Source organism: Solanum stenotomum, chromosome 3, assembly GCF_019186545.1.
Source record: "Solanum stenotomum isolate F172 chromosome 3, ASM1918654v1, whole genome shotgun sequence".
NCBI lineage: Eukaryota > Viridiplantae > Streptophyta > Magnoliopsida > Solanales > Solanaceae > Solanum > Solanum stenotomum.
In genome coordinates this window covers 10,634,710-10,649,191 of record NC_064284.1, presented here as the reverse complement: position 1 = coordinate 10,649,191, position 14,482 = coordinate 10,634,710, and the positions used below count along the sequence as shown (strand labels likewise).

Below are 14,482 nucleotides of genomic sequence, written 5' to 3'. Positions count from 1 at the left end.
GGGGGGGTCATGTGGGGATTTTATTGATTTAATTTGTTTTAAAAAAATTATTTGGGCAAAAAAACACGTGTCATTGAGTCATTGGTTATTTTATGTTTTTACTCAAAATTCATTATCTACAAATTGTTTTTTGACAAATGTCGTCATTTAATTTGTCACTTTACACGTCATTCGCGAGTGTAAACATACACCTCATATATTTTTGTTGATTGGCAAAAGAGTGTCAAAATGACACAGTGAGACCCTACATGAGGTGTCTAAAATGAACATCACCCACTTGAGGTGCCTAAGTGAAATTTCATGCCAAATTTAAGGGGCCACCGATGGGTTAGCCCTTTTTTTTATTGGTCGATCGTTCAAAAATAATTAAGATACTCATGATTATTTTCTTGTGTTAGGAGCTTATTTTCAACGATCTGAAAATTAAAAAAACATTTTACTGTATTATTTAGGAATATGATATGCAGATCAGAGAAGATGACAAAAATAAGGGGGGCAGGTTCATGTATGTACGGATCACAGCCTTTTCAATTACACGTACGGAAGCTTATCTCTTTCTCGTTGACTTCAATTTAATTAGTATATTTTCACTAACTAATACACGAATTAAATACACAATTTCTCAAATGCATTTCCTTGTAGAGGGGTAATAACAAGTACTCTCTGTCCAATAATACCTGTATACTATTCCCTCCGTCTCTAATTACTTGTCCACTTTTAAATTGAAACATCTATTAAGAAATCAATTAATGATATAATGAGTATACCATTTTACCCCTATTAATTATGAAGTGGATGAAAAGTTCTGCATTTTTCAAAGTAATTAATCATTTAATTGAGGGTATAATAGGTTAAAAAAAATTGTTCTTTCTTGATTTGTCAAAATGGACCAGTAATTAGGGACAACTATAAAAGGAAAAGTGGACAAATAATTAGGGACAAAGGGAGTACTCCTATTAACTTTGCACGCTTCTTAAGAAACTATAAATAGAAAAATAATTTTATTATATCACCCTCGGAATATACTCCCTTCGTCTCATTTTATATGTCATTCCTTTCTATAAATAGTTGGACCACAATACTTGTCATTTTATAAAATTTATACATAAATTATCATATTTTGCCTATTATACCCTTAATAGAGTAGTTAATTAATTTCATCATTTATTAATAAAGTTGACTTAAGAAAACATTAAATAAGGGTAGAAGAGTAAAGTTACATCATTTCTTAATACAAGTGCAAAGTAAAAACGTGACATATAAAAAGGGACGGAGGGAGTAATAAATACAATGTCTTGAAAAATATAACAGAAAAATGATTATAATTAATGATAAGGATAAAATTATCCATTTATTTCATAATGTGGACAAATATTGTTGAATAACCCAAAATAGTATAGTGAATAATTATTGTTGAACAAAGGAAGTACATTTCTTTCTGATTTGATGTTGTTCTCTCTTTTTTCCTGCTTAAAGAAATAATTAAGTAATCCAGATTAACGGCGGAGTCTGTGCTTAAATTTTTTTTTTTCATATGGAGTAGGATAACTCTTTGACTAGAAATATTTATATACAGGATTTATCTAACATTAGTGCGAAGGGCAAAAAAAAAATGGGAAAAGGAAGATGAGATAATACGCAAAATCTACGGTCTCTTGTTCACGCCTTAAATTATAAGTCTACTCACCTTGGAATAATTAAACATGTTGTGTCTGAAGTTTTATACAATTGAAATTCAATCAAAATATATGGTTGAATTCCGTCATTTTTGCTTAAATGTTCAAACTTTTGATCTAAAGTTCAACTATTTTATCTAAACTTCAGTGATTTTTTTAAATCTAAACTTCAAACACTGCAGATGTGAAGTTGTTCCGAAGTAAACACAGAATGTTTATTAAAAAGTATGTACAAATTAAATAAAGAAAAAATGGTATGAAATAGCAAACTATTAATTAATTCAAATTAATGCTATAGGCATAGTTTATTTAAGTAAATTTTAATTGTAATTCGCAGTAAACATCCCCTTTTTTTGCCATCTGATTCGATATACAATTAGTCATTTTTGGTATACAGATAGTCATTTTATACATTTCAGTATAAAATGGGTTTGTTTTTATATAAAGTGAGAGAAAAATGTATATACAAATACAAATACATATGTTTTCGTCTTATACACTTATAATTATACAAATACAAATCTTATTATACAAATTACAATGTATAAATGAATTTATACAAAACTGAACAATTTGTATAAAATTGAATGTTTGTAGCGAATTATACAAATCAAAAGCTCCATAGCAAACATAAAATTTGTTATGGAGCGCAATTATGCAAACTATAACTATAACATACAAATATGATTTTTATGTTTGGTATATGTGAAAGGTACTCAATAAAGGTGTCGAAATTGAGTACCCATGAACAAAATGCGAGTAAATTGGGCTTTTTATGTGTGAATCTTGTGTCCCAGTCTTAGCGCATGACCAGCTCAATCAAAATGCTGGTTGAGAGGCCCATACTTGATATACTCGTACTGCTTTTGTCTTCTTGCCTAATTAAGTCCAAAGCTTGTTATCATATTGCTTCCACTAAATTCTGATTATATACTAGTACTATACTTCTACTTATTCTGCCAAAGTATGCCCAGCAATAATCTATTATTGAGTGCATATATGTTTGGCTTATCACGAGCTTTCGAGCAACCACAAAGTTATCTTCGTGTGATCTTTAAAGCTCGTATAAACAATCATTAATGCTTGCATTAGGATAGACTGTTTACATCACACTACTTGGGTGTGGCCCTTTCCTGACCCTGGTTAATGCAGAATGCTTTGTGCATCATGTTTCCCTTTTTAAGCTCTGATCATTAGCATGTATATTTCACTCATTGTATGATTTACCAATTTGCATAGCCTGTCCTTTTTTAAAAATAAATAATTGGACAGGAGGGAATTAATCATTTTTGTAGCTTCTTAGAATTCGTTTATTTCACGCGGCAAACCCCCAAGGAGGCGGATTTAATTTTCACAAGACTACACAAAGAAAAGACAACCTTTGTGCCGGCCAAATGTTACAATATTTCCTATTCAATTCATTTATTTTAGCAATGTTGTCTCTATCTTCATCTAAGAATTTCCTGCATTTCCATTCGTAATCGAGATTGTGCTTCCACTCATAGCATCGCGCGATGGAGAGGAGATTCAACAGGAACCTGTCGAACGAAAGCAGAGGATCCTCAAAGAGCTTACAGAGGATAATTGCAGAGAACAGAAAGCCTGCTAGTCCTGTCCCTGACTTAACTGATTTTATGAATGACATGTTTTTCGGGACACAAAGTCCTGATAAAAAAACGTATAATCTGAAGGGAATTAACACAAATTCGATAGAAGATGATGATGATTTCGACTCAAGCACAAGGAGTGTTAGCAGCAGGCTAACTCAGGAGTGGCTGCAGGAGGCTAAGCAAATGGTAGCTTCATCTCCTGGTCGTGGAAGTGAGTCCCCCCCAGGGCGGCTAGTGACTTCCCCTAGGTTTGCAACATCTCATGCTAGAATTGATTCTCCTACTGAAGGCAGAGATCCCCTCTCTAGGTCTGCTAGAAGGTAATTAAAGCTCTTTTTTTTTATAACAACAACAGTGTATTTTCTCTGATCACTGCAATGGAATTGTACAATTATGATCAATATACACTACTCCTTTCAGTTGGAAAAAAAAGAAGAGACTTGACACGAAATTTAAGAAAATAATGAAAACTTTTCAATCTTGTGATCCTAAATTAAATGTAAGTATTTGAAGTGTAAGTCGTTTGGTTGGAAACAAGTTATCCAGGATTAGTTGTCTAGAAATTAACTATTCTGGGATAACTTATCCCATCACTATGATATAAATGGTGGTATAAATTATCTCAACTATGGTAACCAAATAAAATACAAAATTTTTATCTCATCACTATTTTCTTATCCTATCACTATTTATATTTATTTTTATCCCTCACACCAAACAATGTGGTTTTAGAACTTCAAAGCTACAGACTCTAAGCTTGAAAGAGATCATCACGAGTTATCGTGATCCGTCCCAATTAGCCCAAGTTTATGAACTATTTCACTACTAAATTTTCAAGCATTGGTGTGGGTTCTAAAGTTTTGACACCTGCACCCAAGTGCGAGTAATTTAGGTAGATGGTGATAGTTCGGGTAGAGAAAGAAAACAACTGCTAGTTAGCCTAATCAGTTTCAATATTTAGGAAAAAAGAAACAACTAATAGTTAAGTGTGAAACTCACACAAAAATATAGCCTTTTTTTTTTTTTAATCATGAACTCAAAATTTTACCATAGATTTTCTTTGCTGGAAAAACAGGCATAGATCAGTGGTGGGATTCAGTGAAGAAATCCTCTCAAAAACAGCAAAACACAACCGCAATAAATCAGAGCCGTTAATAATTGATCCTCCTTCAGCCGGCACATCCCCTTCATCAAACGTTCAAGATTGGTTCTCCAACATCTTCAAACCTCCAAATGATGGGCCCACCGACCCCACTTCTCCCAAGCCCAACAATGAGCAACCCGCACTCACCCTCCCTCCCCGCCAATCAATCAGTCGCCGAACGCGGTTCCATACAAACTCCAATGCACCTCAGCCACACTCTATCAACTCTCCGAAACGAACTTTCAAAATTCCCGCCACTGGGTCAACGGACACTGTATCACACTTTTTAGATGACAAGCCACTTTCTCCACCAAAAAGTCTCATCGAATCTTCTCACCGGAGGTCGATTTCATCAACGACATGCTCGATCCCGGTAGATCCGGTACTTTCTCCTCCGAGGAATTTCGTAGAGTCGGCTCATCGGAGGAGTATCTCTGCGTCCACATGTGCATTTGAGAAGGTTTTACGAAAGAACAATGTGAACGGAGATGAAGTCAAGGAGGAAGATTTGAAGAGTCGGGAATTGAATCGGTTCTTGAAGGAGCAGAGAGACAAAATCGACAACGTTTTCAGTGGACAGATAAAAGGGAAAGCCAAAATTGTGCTGTCTGGACCTTCCAACAGTTGAGTTCCAGCTGATATTTTTCCAATTGTAGATCGATAAATCATGTGTTTTTGCTTTAGGTTTCGGTTATTTTACTGAGTGAGTTGAAATATTGTAGGTACAAGCTCAATGGTGGCCGCAATTTGCTATGCTTGGTTGTTGGAAAATAGGACGAGGGCTAATGAGCAAGAAGGAGGAGATGCAAATACAATTCAGGTGGTGGTTCCTGTGATGAATATGACAAGAAGGAAAATGTTGAAGCAGCGGCAAGTGGCTCGGCTTTTTCATCTTGTTGGTCTTGATGCCAAATCTCTGCTCTTTTCCGATGAGGTATGCTACTAGTAGCAAGATCTTGAGACTCTTAATATAAAGTTAAGCAAGCGCTTGGCCATCGATTTGGATCAGATTTTGAAATCTTCAAAAATCTGTTTGGCTGAAATTTGATCAGATTTTGAAAATAAATTTGTTCTTCAAATATTTTCAAGTTCCCAACACCTAGTTCAGACCGATTTTTGGATTTTGGGAATTTCCACACACGCAACTTCAATTTTTTTTGCAAGTTAAATGCATGTCCAAAAACAACTTCAAATTCCAAAAATGAACTTCAAAAACTCAATTTTTCAGAACTGTGAACAGGATCAGAGAATACTTAGTTAAACACTTAAACTGAAACATTAATCTCAGATTTTCCATGTACCTTTAGGAGACTCAATTCGACATGCTTTAGCAAGTTATATATATATATATATATATATATATCATGTTTGTATATTGATTTATAGATTAGTATGTTCCTCCTTTTATAGACTGCAATCAAAGATCTAATTGTGCATCATTTAGTAATGCATAGGATATTTAATCTTCCCTAGAATGTCAGAACAGATCTTGCAAGTTATACCACTAGTGAGCCATTTGGGATTGTTTCCTTTGATGAGCTAATGCTGATTTTTCTTCTTCTTTTGGTTTTGAACAGGTTGATTTGGAGACACTACTGTTGGCTAAGCAGCTAAGCATCCTTGTAGTTGGAGAAGACATACTCAAAACTAATGGAGAGGTACTTATAGCGTGCTCTCCGAAACAAAATATATAAGTTAAATCAGGGAAAGAAATAGCCTAGCAATAATATGGTGAAGCTTTCTAACATTTTCTCCTAACATTTGTCATACATGTAGGCAGTATCAGGGTGTACTGTTCTTACGGACAACTACTGTGAGGAGGCTTATGAACTACTTCAGACGCCTATCTTGAAAAAGCTTCTGGTACTAAATAAGCTCCATTCATCAAATTAACAATATAAGCAGATGAGAAGCCCTTTTTGATTTCTGACGCTCTACTTCTCAGCTCGCAGGCATACTTTTAGACACACAAAACTTGAGTGCATCTTCTAAGGTGTCGATGACAAGAGATGTAGAAGCAGTTCAGCTGCTTTCAGTTGGCTCCTCCCCTAATTACAGAAATGCTTTTTTTGACCAATGTAAGTTATTTGTAGCAGCTATTGTAATATTATCATCACATATTCACAATATTTTTTGCGATAGAAGTTTATGATTTTCCTTGTAGTGATGCAAGATCCAAAGGATGATAGTTTTGTTGAAGTTATGAGGCAGAATTATGGAAATTCACCTATTAAGAGTAAGTTCACTGACAAATCTTGGTGATTCTTTTACCTACTTGGAATCAAAATACTGTTGAACATTTTAGCTTTATTTTCACTAGACATGATTTTTTCTAACACTCACTTTTGTGTTGCATACCCTACAATTGAATTACCATTGATGATTGCAGGTAGCCATAAATTTAGAGCACATCAAGTCTTGGAGAGGAATTCCATCCCTCAAGAAAATACACCAAGTTCAGATAAGATATCTAAAGATGTGAAGAATGGGAAGATAAATAGAGCGTCACCAAACACAGGTACTTCATTTCATTTATCCATCTATGCCCTTCATGTTAATTTTAGTTGAATTAATAGTCATGCACAAAGATCATCATCATCTTCTTGCCTTGGTCCATAAGCTTCTCATCATGTTCCTGTAGAATTAGTTTGTCTTAACATAACCTGGAAAGTTTCTATGATATGTGTATATTCTCTGCAAAAAAATAAAAGACATCTGCCTAGTTTCTTACCAATATTAATCAATAATACCCGATAAGTTAACACATTATTGCTCCCACAAAATCAAATAAGTTATTTCCGATGCATTGATATGGAGACTTATCCATGTGCTTATAAGTTGTACTGATAGGATATGAGACCATTTTAGCTACTGATCTCCCTGCAGTAGAAAGAAAACCAAAACATAAAAGATAAAAAATTAGTATATTTTTTCATTGATCCTTTCCTCTTTTGGAACACCTGATAGAAGCTAGTGCAAAGAATAATACATTGTCAACATTTCAAGGATCAATCGGCCTAATCATATTTGTTTTCTTCTAGGTAAACCTACAATATCACCTATACATGCTTCTCCAGCATCACCAGCAAAACCAGCCGATGCTTCACGTGGCAAGAACAAGACCTTCTTCTTAGCAAAGTGGTTTGGTTTTGGGAAGTGAGTTATTAAATCTGCTAAAATATGAGTAATTTCGATCATGCAATGCTCAAATTTAGTCTGAGAACTGTCAAGCAATAGAAAGTGATTATTTTTTTACAACATTAATAGGGAATTTTCAAAATGTTTGGAGAGCTTTTTTGGTTGTTGGTCTTATTAAATTGATTTCTTTTGTGTCTGGCCCAGGCTGTTTCCACATGCTACAATGTTTTTTTTTTACTTCTGGATGTATTTGGTTGGTTTTTTTCCTATGTTAATCTCTGTAGACCTTGTAATCCTTATGGTAGAGTTAATCTACGTGTGATTTTATACGGGATAAATATGAAATAAGAATAAGAACACCTAAAACTTGTATATGTAGACTATCTTCTGTTTTTCGAATTACAAGTATACTAGCTAGTGAAGTTAAATCTAGATTTTTCTTGTATCAATCTTTATATTATCTTTCAGCACATAGTTATGCATCCCATAATAATTCCTGCATAACTAGTGTGATTACTTCATAAAACGATCTGCCTTACTTATGCTCAGTTCACTGCTGCATAAATGATACTTACACCAGTAAAGTAGTCAAATATCCCAAAACAACCAGAGGAATGAATAAACATCCTAGGCATTTGTCTAGCTTTATATTTCACATAACATTATCTCTGTGGAAAATTGATAGTTATTGCTGGTTAAAAGAGCATATTTTTACTCTAATTTATGAAGTAGTCAAGTCATTATCCATTTTGAACATGGAATTTTTTCAGTTATTGTAATTTGTCTCCCATCAAAAAATAGATATTTATGTAACCTGATTTCTTCCCATGAAAATGCTTGATGATCAAGTATATTTTCTTCCTTGAATAACAGCCAGTTCCCTTACTTCCAACTTCCAACTCAACATCTATGTTCAGATTGTATACCTTCATTTATTTCATTCTTTTTAGCAGTTATGTCAAAAGGTCTATCCAGCCACAAATAATACTATTATCAATCAAACTTATCAATAGGCTAACCAACCTTAAGTAGGACTATGGCCAGACCGTAGAAAAGCTATGATTTAAAGTCTCCAGCACATCTTTTCATTTGTTTTATTGGCCTGAGCCAATAAATTTCTGGTAGAACTCCAGTGTATTGAATCTCCCATACTTTTATCATTTGTTTTGTCTTATCATCAGAGGTTCCTCATTTTGAACTCCACCTCTGCCCACATCCCTTTTAGAAAATATGATAAATTACTGATCATCAAATCATTGCACAATAAATTTTGTAAAGGAAGAGAAAACTCTTTGTAATATTCTATAGTTAAAGATGTTGGTTGTTTTCTGTATGTATTATGGATTTTTCTATGGACTTGACAATTTAGTAGTTGAAAGTTTGCAAAAGCTTTGTCATTTTTCCTTACATAGTTCATTTTACTTCAGTTAGTTACACCAAATGCAGAAATACAGTGAAGTAAAATGTATTCAATATTTTTCTGTATATATAGAGAGAATTTAGAAGACAAAAGTATCACAAAAATAATTGCTCACTTATCAAAAACTGTGGGGGAAAACAAACATGGAGATGCCTCTAGATTGGGAAAATAATTGATCATATTATGTTATCCAATCTGTCTTTGTCCAATTATGCCCATTTCTTTTTCAATAACAGCTGTAACTACCTTGCAGCCACAATATGCTAATTTTGGGCCCCAATTGTTCCCATGTGCCTTGCTCTTTTCCTTCTCTCACCTGTCAACCCAATCTTCTTCCTAATTAGGCCATGACATGAGTCTCAGTTTTTTCTCTTTCAACCATTATGTTTTCTTTAGCTTCGAGATGATAGATACAATAAACCAATATTCACTCCATGTAACTTTTCTCATTCTACTTTCCAAGCATAAAGAAACAGGCAAAAATCTGAAGAGTTGTTTGAATTTAACCCCTCTATTGAACCAGAACTTCCTGTTTGGGATGATAAAGGAGTTGATGTCGATGAAGAGAATGGCGGTGATGATAATTCGGATACTGATGAAGGAGATGTGGATAACAGAACTGGCTTGAAAATGAACAAAGCATGCCTTAAACCAGGATTGAAAATCCAGTCATGAACATCCCAGTACACTTCAATCCTCACTTTGTTGAGATGAATCGATTCATTCCCTCTGAATTTCCACTGCAAATGCTTCACATGAATGAACAATTTCCCATCTATCCTTATCTCCATTTCTGGATCAACCCCATCGATAGAAATTCCGCTACTGTTAATCCTGTTCTTGCACTCAATTGAGATCTCATGAATTCTACCCTTGTCATGGAACTTAACTCTTGTTGAAAACTTCTTCTTACCAAAAACATGTTCTTTTCTTGATACAAGAATTGGTTCAATCAGTGCTGGCCTGCAGCCTGTCTTTCTATAAGCATCTTTCTTCAAATCACCAAGAAGTAGAATAACTTCCTCATCACAAACCACAGCTACATAATACTCTGAGCTTGGCTCTGTCTCACCATTAAATTTAGCAGCCTTAAGATCCCAGAATATGTCAACTGGCTTACTGTCCACAAGAAAATGCTTTGAACCTTGTTTCCTCCAGAAGTACCAAGGCTTTAGCTCCACCTTGCAAGTATACTGTCCATCTCCACTTGACCCATCTACTGACACTGATAAACCATGTAACAACAGATTCTTGCACCAAGTAACTGTGATTAACCTGCACTGATCAGCAATTTTCGTCCGATAAACGGACATAAAAATGCTTTGCCCTGACCTAGTTACTGCAGCATGATCATCTGATAACTTTTCCCCTGCTGAAAAACAAGCAGGAATTGAATCTTGCATCATTTAGCTGATGAATCTTGATTGACTAACTCAAAGAGCCTATCAAAAAGGATAAGAAAGAAGTAGTATAATTTTTAAGAGGATAAATTATTTTTGAAATGAGTATTGGCATAGGGAAAGAATCCTAGATATTAAATGTTTGGAAGTAACAGATGCCTCCAGAGGTGATCTTGGCAGCATTGATGAAATACAATAATAAAAAAATATGTATCTGAACTGGCAAATAGATGGCAAGATGAATGAGGGTGAGTGTAAGAGCAACCCCTTTTATATTCAATTATATCTAATGTTTATCTTTCCTTTCATTATTTATTAATACTGTAGTAGCTTTCTTGGTTAGACCCCATTTCCTTTTAAAATGCTTTTCAAAAAGACAACTTTTTTTGAACCCATGGTAGACTTGATTATGTCACAGTTAAAAATACTTATTTCCATGCAATGGTGAAAAAGCAGAGAAGTCTTCTTCACCAGATCTTAAGTTAGTAGATCTTTATGCATACAAATGACCAGTCAAAACCAAAAAAATGGAGTTCCCAATGAATGATTCTTCACATTCTTTTACACTTCCTTTGAGATGTATAATTGACATTATTTGAGTTTATTGGAGCTATACCAAGAATAATGCTCCCTCCGTCTCAAATTATTTATCATGATTTTTAAAAATAGTCACGGAATATATACAATTATCGTCTCCGTTCCATTTACTTATCACATTCATTAAGAAAACAATAATTGACATGACTATTTTACCACACTATCCTTATTAGAGGTAAAACATGAAAAGAAATAATTGTATTTTCTTGATATGTAAAAACTAAAAATTGACAAATACTTGGAATAGTAAACCAGTAAAAGCGCACAGAGGGAATATTTCTCATTTTAAAAGTTCAATACAAAATTAATTATTTTCTTCTTATTTTAGCCTTAGTAATAGTTATTCTCAAAGACTACAAACACCTTAATTATGAGCAAACGACATGTAAATATTCAATGAAAAAAGATTACACATTTTAAGACATAAATATTGAGTAAACCCTCCTATTCCTTTGAAGTATTCTATATCCACTTGTCCTAAATAATTATTTTTTGGTATATTAATTTGAATGATTCAGAGTTGAAGAAGTTAATTTGAAGAAAAAAGAGGAATCTAGGTAGGGGGAGTGAAACAAAGCAGAATGAGTCAGTGTAATTAGGTGAAAGTGTTTTCAGATCTGGTCCAACTCAATCTTCTTTTGTTCCTTAGCTTCAAGACAAAAGGAAAATGGGAGCAAAATAACAAATAGACTCATCATCATCATGTGTTGGATCTCTAGTGAAAAAGAATCATCATTCATCAATTTAAGATTTTTATTTAGTACAAGTCCCAAGATTTAATACTATAGTAGCAACACTTGTATACTTAGATTAATATGAAAATATTAATACGAAGGGAAACATCATCTAATCATTATATATTTTCACAATAAACGTGATTATTGTTCTCATAAATTTGAACTGTCATGGTTATATCAAACAATAGTAGATATCTCCTGCATTTAATAGTGAATCTTTGGTTGGGTAGCCTAAGATATTGCTCCCTTAAAGTCTTTTTTAGAAAGAAAAAATAATTATCACTTTAGGAAATTAAGTAGGCATTAATTTTGTTTTCAATTCGACCCAGTCCTTACTCAATAAATATAGAGGGATTAATATGGTGAAAAAAAGAATCCTATTAAATTGATATTAACTAATAAATCACAATAGTTTAGTCAAATTATCTGTTTAGTTAATCTAAGATGAATTTAAGCTGCGAGGTAACTGAATTAGTTGAGCAGGTGATCTCGCCTCAGGTTTGAGAAATCCTACGATAGAGTCCACAAGACTTGTGTAGAGCGAAACACTTATGTGTGAAAAGTGGCGTGGTTCCATCATCCATGTCAACAAAAAAGAAAGAAAGAAAAGTGATAGAGGACAATAGCCAAACAAATAGATCGTTACAACTTACATCCAACAAAGCCTTTGAAGACAATACCTTAAAGCAGTTTCACCAAATTTCCAAATAACTTTACTTGCTTCTAGTGGCTACACCTTACTCGTACAATCAGAAATTTAAAGTAAATGCTCAAACGCAAAAACCATAGCTTAACAAAATATAATGTCGAAATCTGCAAGTATGAAGCAATATGTGAAAGTTAGGCATAATAAGATCCAAGTCCAACCAACAAATACCAAATATCGAATAACGTTGGGCCAAATATTTCAGTGAGAAGGGATGATGTCTGGCAGTCTGGCCCATTTATGTTTAGTGTAGTATCCATATATATATAGCCCAATAACATCATTTTTTTTCGGGTTTCCATGCCGGTGTCAAGATCCCACACTGAAGCCCCGACTAACTCCAAATTGCATACTGCAGGGCCTATTCGAGGGTGGCGCTCCCAACAGAAAAATTGAACTTGAGACATTTGGTTAAATGTGAAGCAGTCCCACCATTTCACCACAACCCATGTTGATCCAATAACATCATATATTTGATCAGCTTGCACAACCAAACTGGAACGAAAAGGACAGCTAAGAGTGTCGTACAGGAAACTGCTTCCTTTTTCTGCTTTTATATGTTTCAATCCTCTTTTGTTTGTTCAAATACATACGGTATTTAGGAGTTTCCAAATAGAAAAATATAGTAGTTGTTGAAGAATGAAACAGTCATACCTCGGTGGTTAATGAAATAAGTGATTCCTTTATATGGACTTGAACAATCTTTCTCTCTGGAGGTAAGTTTATAAACAAACATTGGGACACGCGAACCCATGTTTTTTCATAGAACTAAGTATGTTCTGTGTATATTTTCTAAAATTGACATCATATTATTATGGTGTACGTCCTTGTTCTAGAAGTCCTAGATTCGGCATTGCTCTTTCAGGTTTATGGGACTGAGTTAGGTTCTAGCTAGATTCATTTCTTTACATAGTATCAGAGTAGGACACATCAAATTGTCCACGCTCCAAATGTCCAAACCTAGGCATGATGTGAGTCGTTAAAGAATAAAAAAAAGGTCACATCGATTGTAAATTGTTTCAGTGAGATTCAAAACCAAACAGGCACATGTAGTGTTGCGTAATACATGTTGAAACTTTGGAACAAGTTCCTCCTAACAGCCTACAAGAAAATGGCCTACCTCATTTCCTTCCCAAGGATATTATATGACTTTGTGCGGCGAATTATTCCAAAATATGATAATGACATCCATTTCATTCACAAAAAAAATCATATTCTAATCTCTTTTATTTGCCTTTTTCTTTCATCAAAATGTTATTTCTCCCACCCAAAACCACCACCTGAATTACGTGAAAGGCTATGAAGAAGTCTATTGATTATTTTGAAAACAATAACAATCTCTTTTTTAGTCAAATTATATTATCTGATATTCGAAATTTACTGATTCGACTAATTTAGATTCACATTTAGAAAAAAACTTGATCATTTTACTAGGAATTTCTCCATTTCAACGCTAAAACTTGAGACCACTCATTCATAACGAAGAGACAATTCATATATCTCACCACATTTCTGAATGATAGTAACAACATTAATTATTTTCATCACATGTGTAACTTGTTAAATGTTAAACAAACATAACTTTTTTAATTCATAGTGTCGGTGAATTAATTTCTTTTATGAGAAAAGCCACGTGGTAACAGCTCTTATTAGTTGTGAGCATTTATCGCATCATGAGTACTACACAAATTCTAATTTTATAAAAAAAAAAACAGATACTTGTAAATGAAACAACTGGGAATGGAGCACTGAAAATCCAGTGAAGAAAACGTTAATATACAACCCAATTATTTTGGTTAACACATGTCAATGTTCCCTAGCTTTTCCAATATTCTAATTAACTTAATTACTATATACTTTGGCCTAGCATTGTTTTGTTACATTAAGTACCCATCACAACCTGCATTAGTTATATTTATTTATATATTTTAGTAATAATTAGGAGTACTTATTGATAAAAGTTTGTGCGGGTGACATATAGATACCTCATATTCATCGATTTGATATAAATACTAAGTTTGTATACTTATTTTTCCTCGTAATTTTGAATTAAT

At 33.7% G+C, this 14,482-nt stretch overlaps 2 protein-coding genes across 2 annotated transcripts; one reads left to right on the top strand and one right to left on the bottom strand.

The window, feature by feature from the left end:
• Nucleotides 1–3,190: 3,190 nt before the first annotated feature.
• Nucleotides 3,191–7,779, top strand: LOC125860293 (uncharacterized). Its single transcript, XM_049540219.1, has 9 exons — nucleotides 3,191–3,606; nucleotides 4,362–5,053; nucleotides 5,153–5,364; nucleotides 6,008–6,088; nucleotides 6,207–6,293; nucleotides 6,376–6,508; nucleotides 6,595–6,666; nucleotides 6,820–6,948; nucleotides 7,472–7,779. Exons 1-9 carry the CDS (start codon nucleotides 3,191–3,193, stop codon nucleotides 7,588–7,590), a joined length of 1,941 nt encoding a protein of 646 aa, XP_049396176.1. The 3' UTR covers nucleotides 7,591–7,779.
• A 1,330-nt stretch (nucleotides 7,780–9,109) lies between these two features.
• Nucleotides 9,110–10,666, bottom strand: LOC125860318 (uncharacterized). Its single transcript, XM_049540250.1, has one exon. The coding sequence runs from the start codon at nucleotides 10,392–10,394 to the stop codon at nucleotides 9,435–9,437; it is 960 nt and encodes a 319-aa protein (XP_049396207.1). The 5' UTR covers nucleotides 10,395–10,666; the 3' UTR covers nucleotides 9,110–9,434.
• Between the last annotated feature and the right edge of the window lie 3,816 nt (nucleotides 10,667–14,482).

Bases quoted from the DNA above. Each gene is read 5' to 3' on its own strand.
- LOC125860318 (XM_049540250.1), bottom strand. From the start codon at position 10,394: ATGATGCAAGATTCAATTCCTGCTTGTTTTTCAGCAGGGGAAAAGTTA.
- LOC125860293 (XM_049540219.1), top strand. From the start codon at position 3,191: ATGGAGAGGAGATTCAACAGGAACCTGTCGAACGAAAGCAGAGGATCC. The intron at 5,054-5,152 runs GTTGAGTTCCAG...GAAATATTGTAG, and splicing joins GCTGTCTGGACCTTCCAACA to GTACAAGCTCAATGGTGGCC. The intron at 6,089-6,206 runs GTACTTATAGCG...TCATACATGTAG, and splicing joins TACTCAAAACTAATGGAGAG to GCAGTATCAGGGTGTACTGT.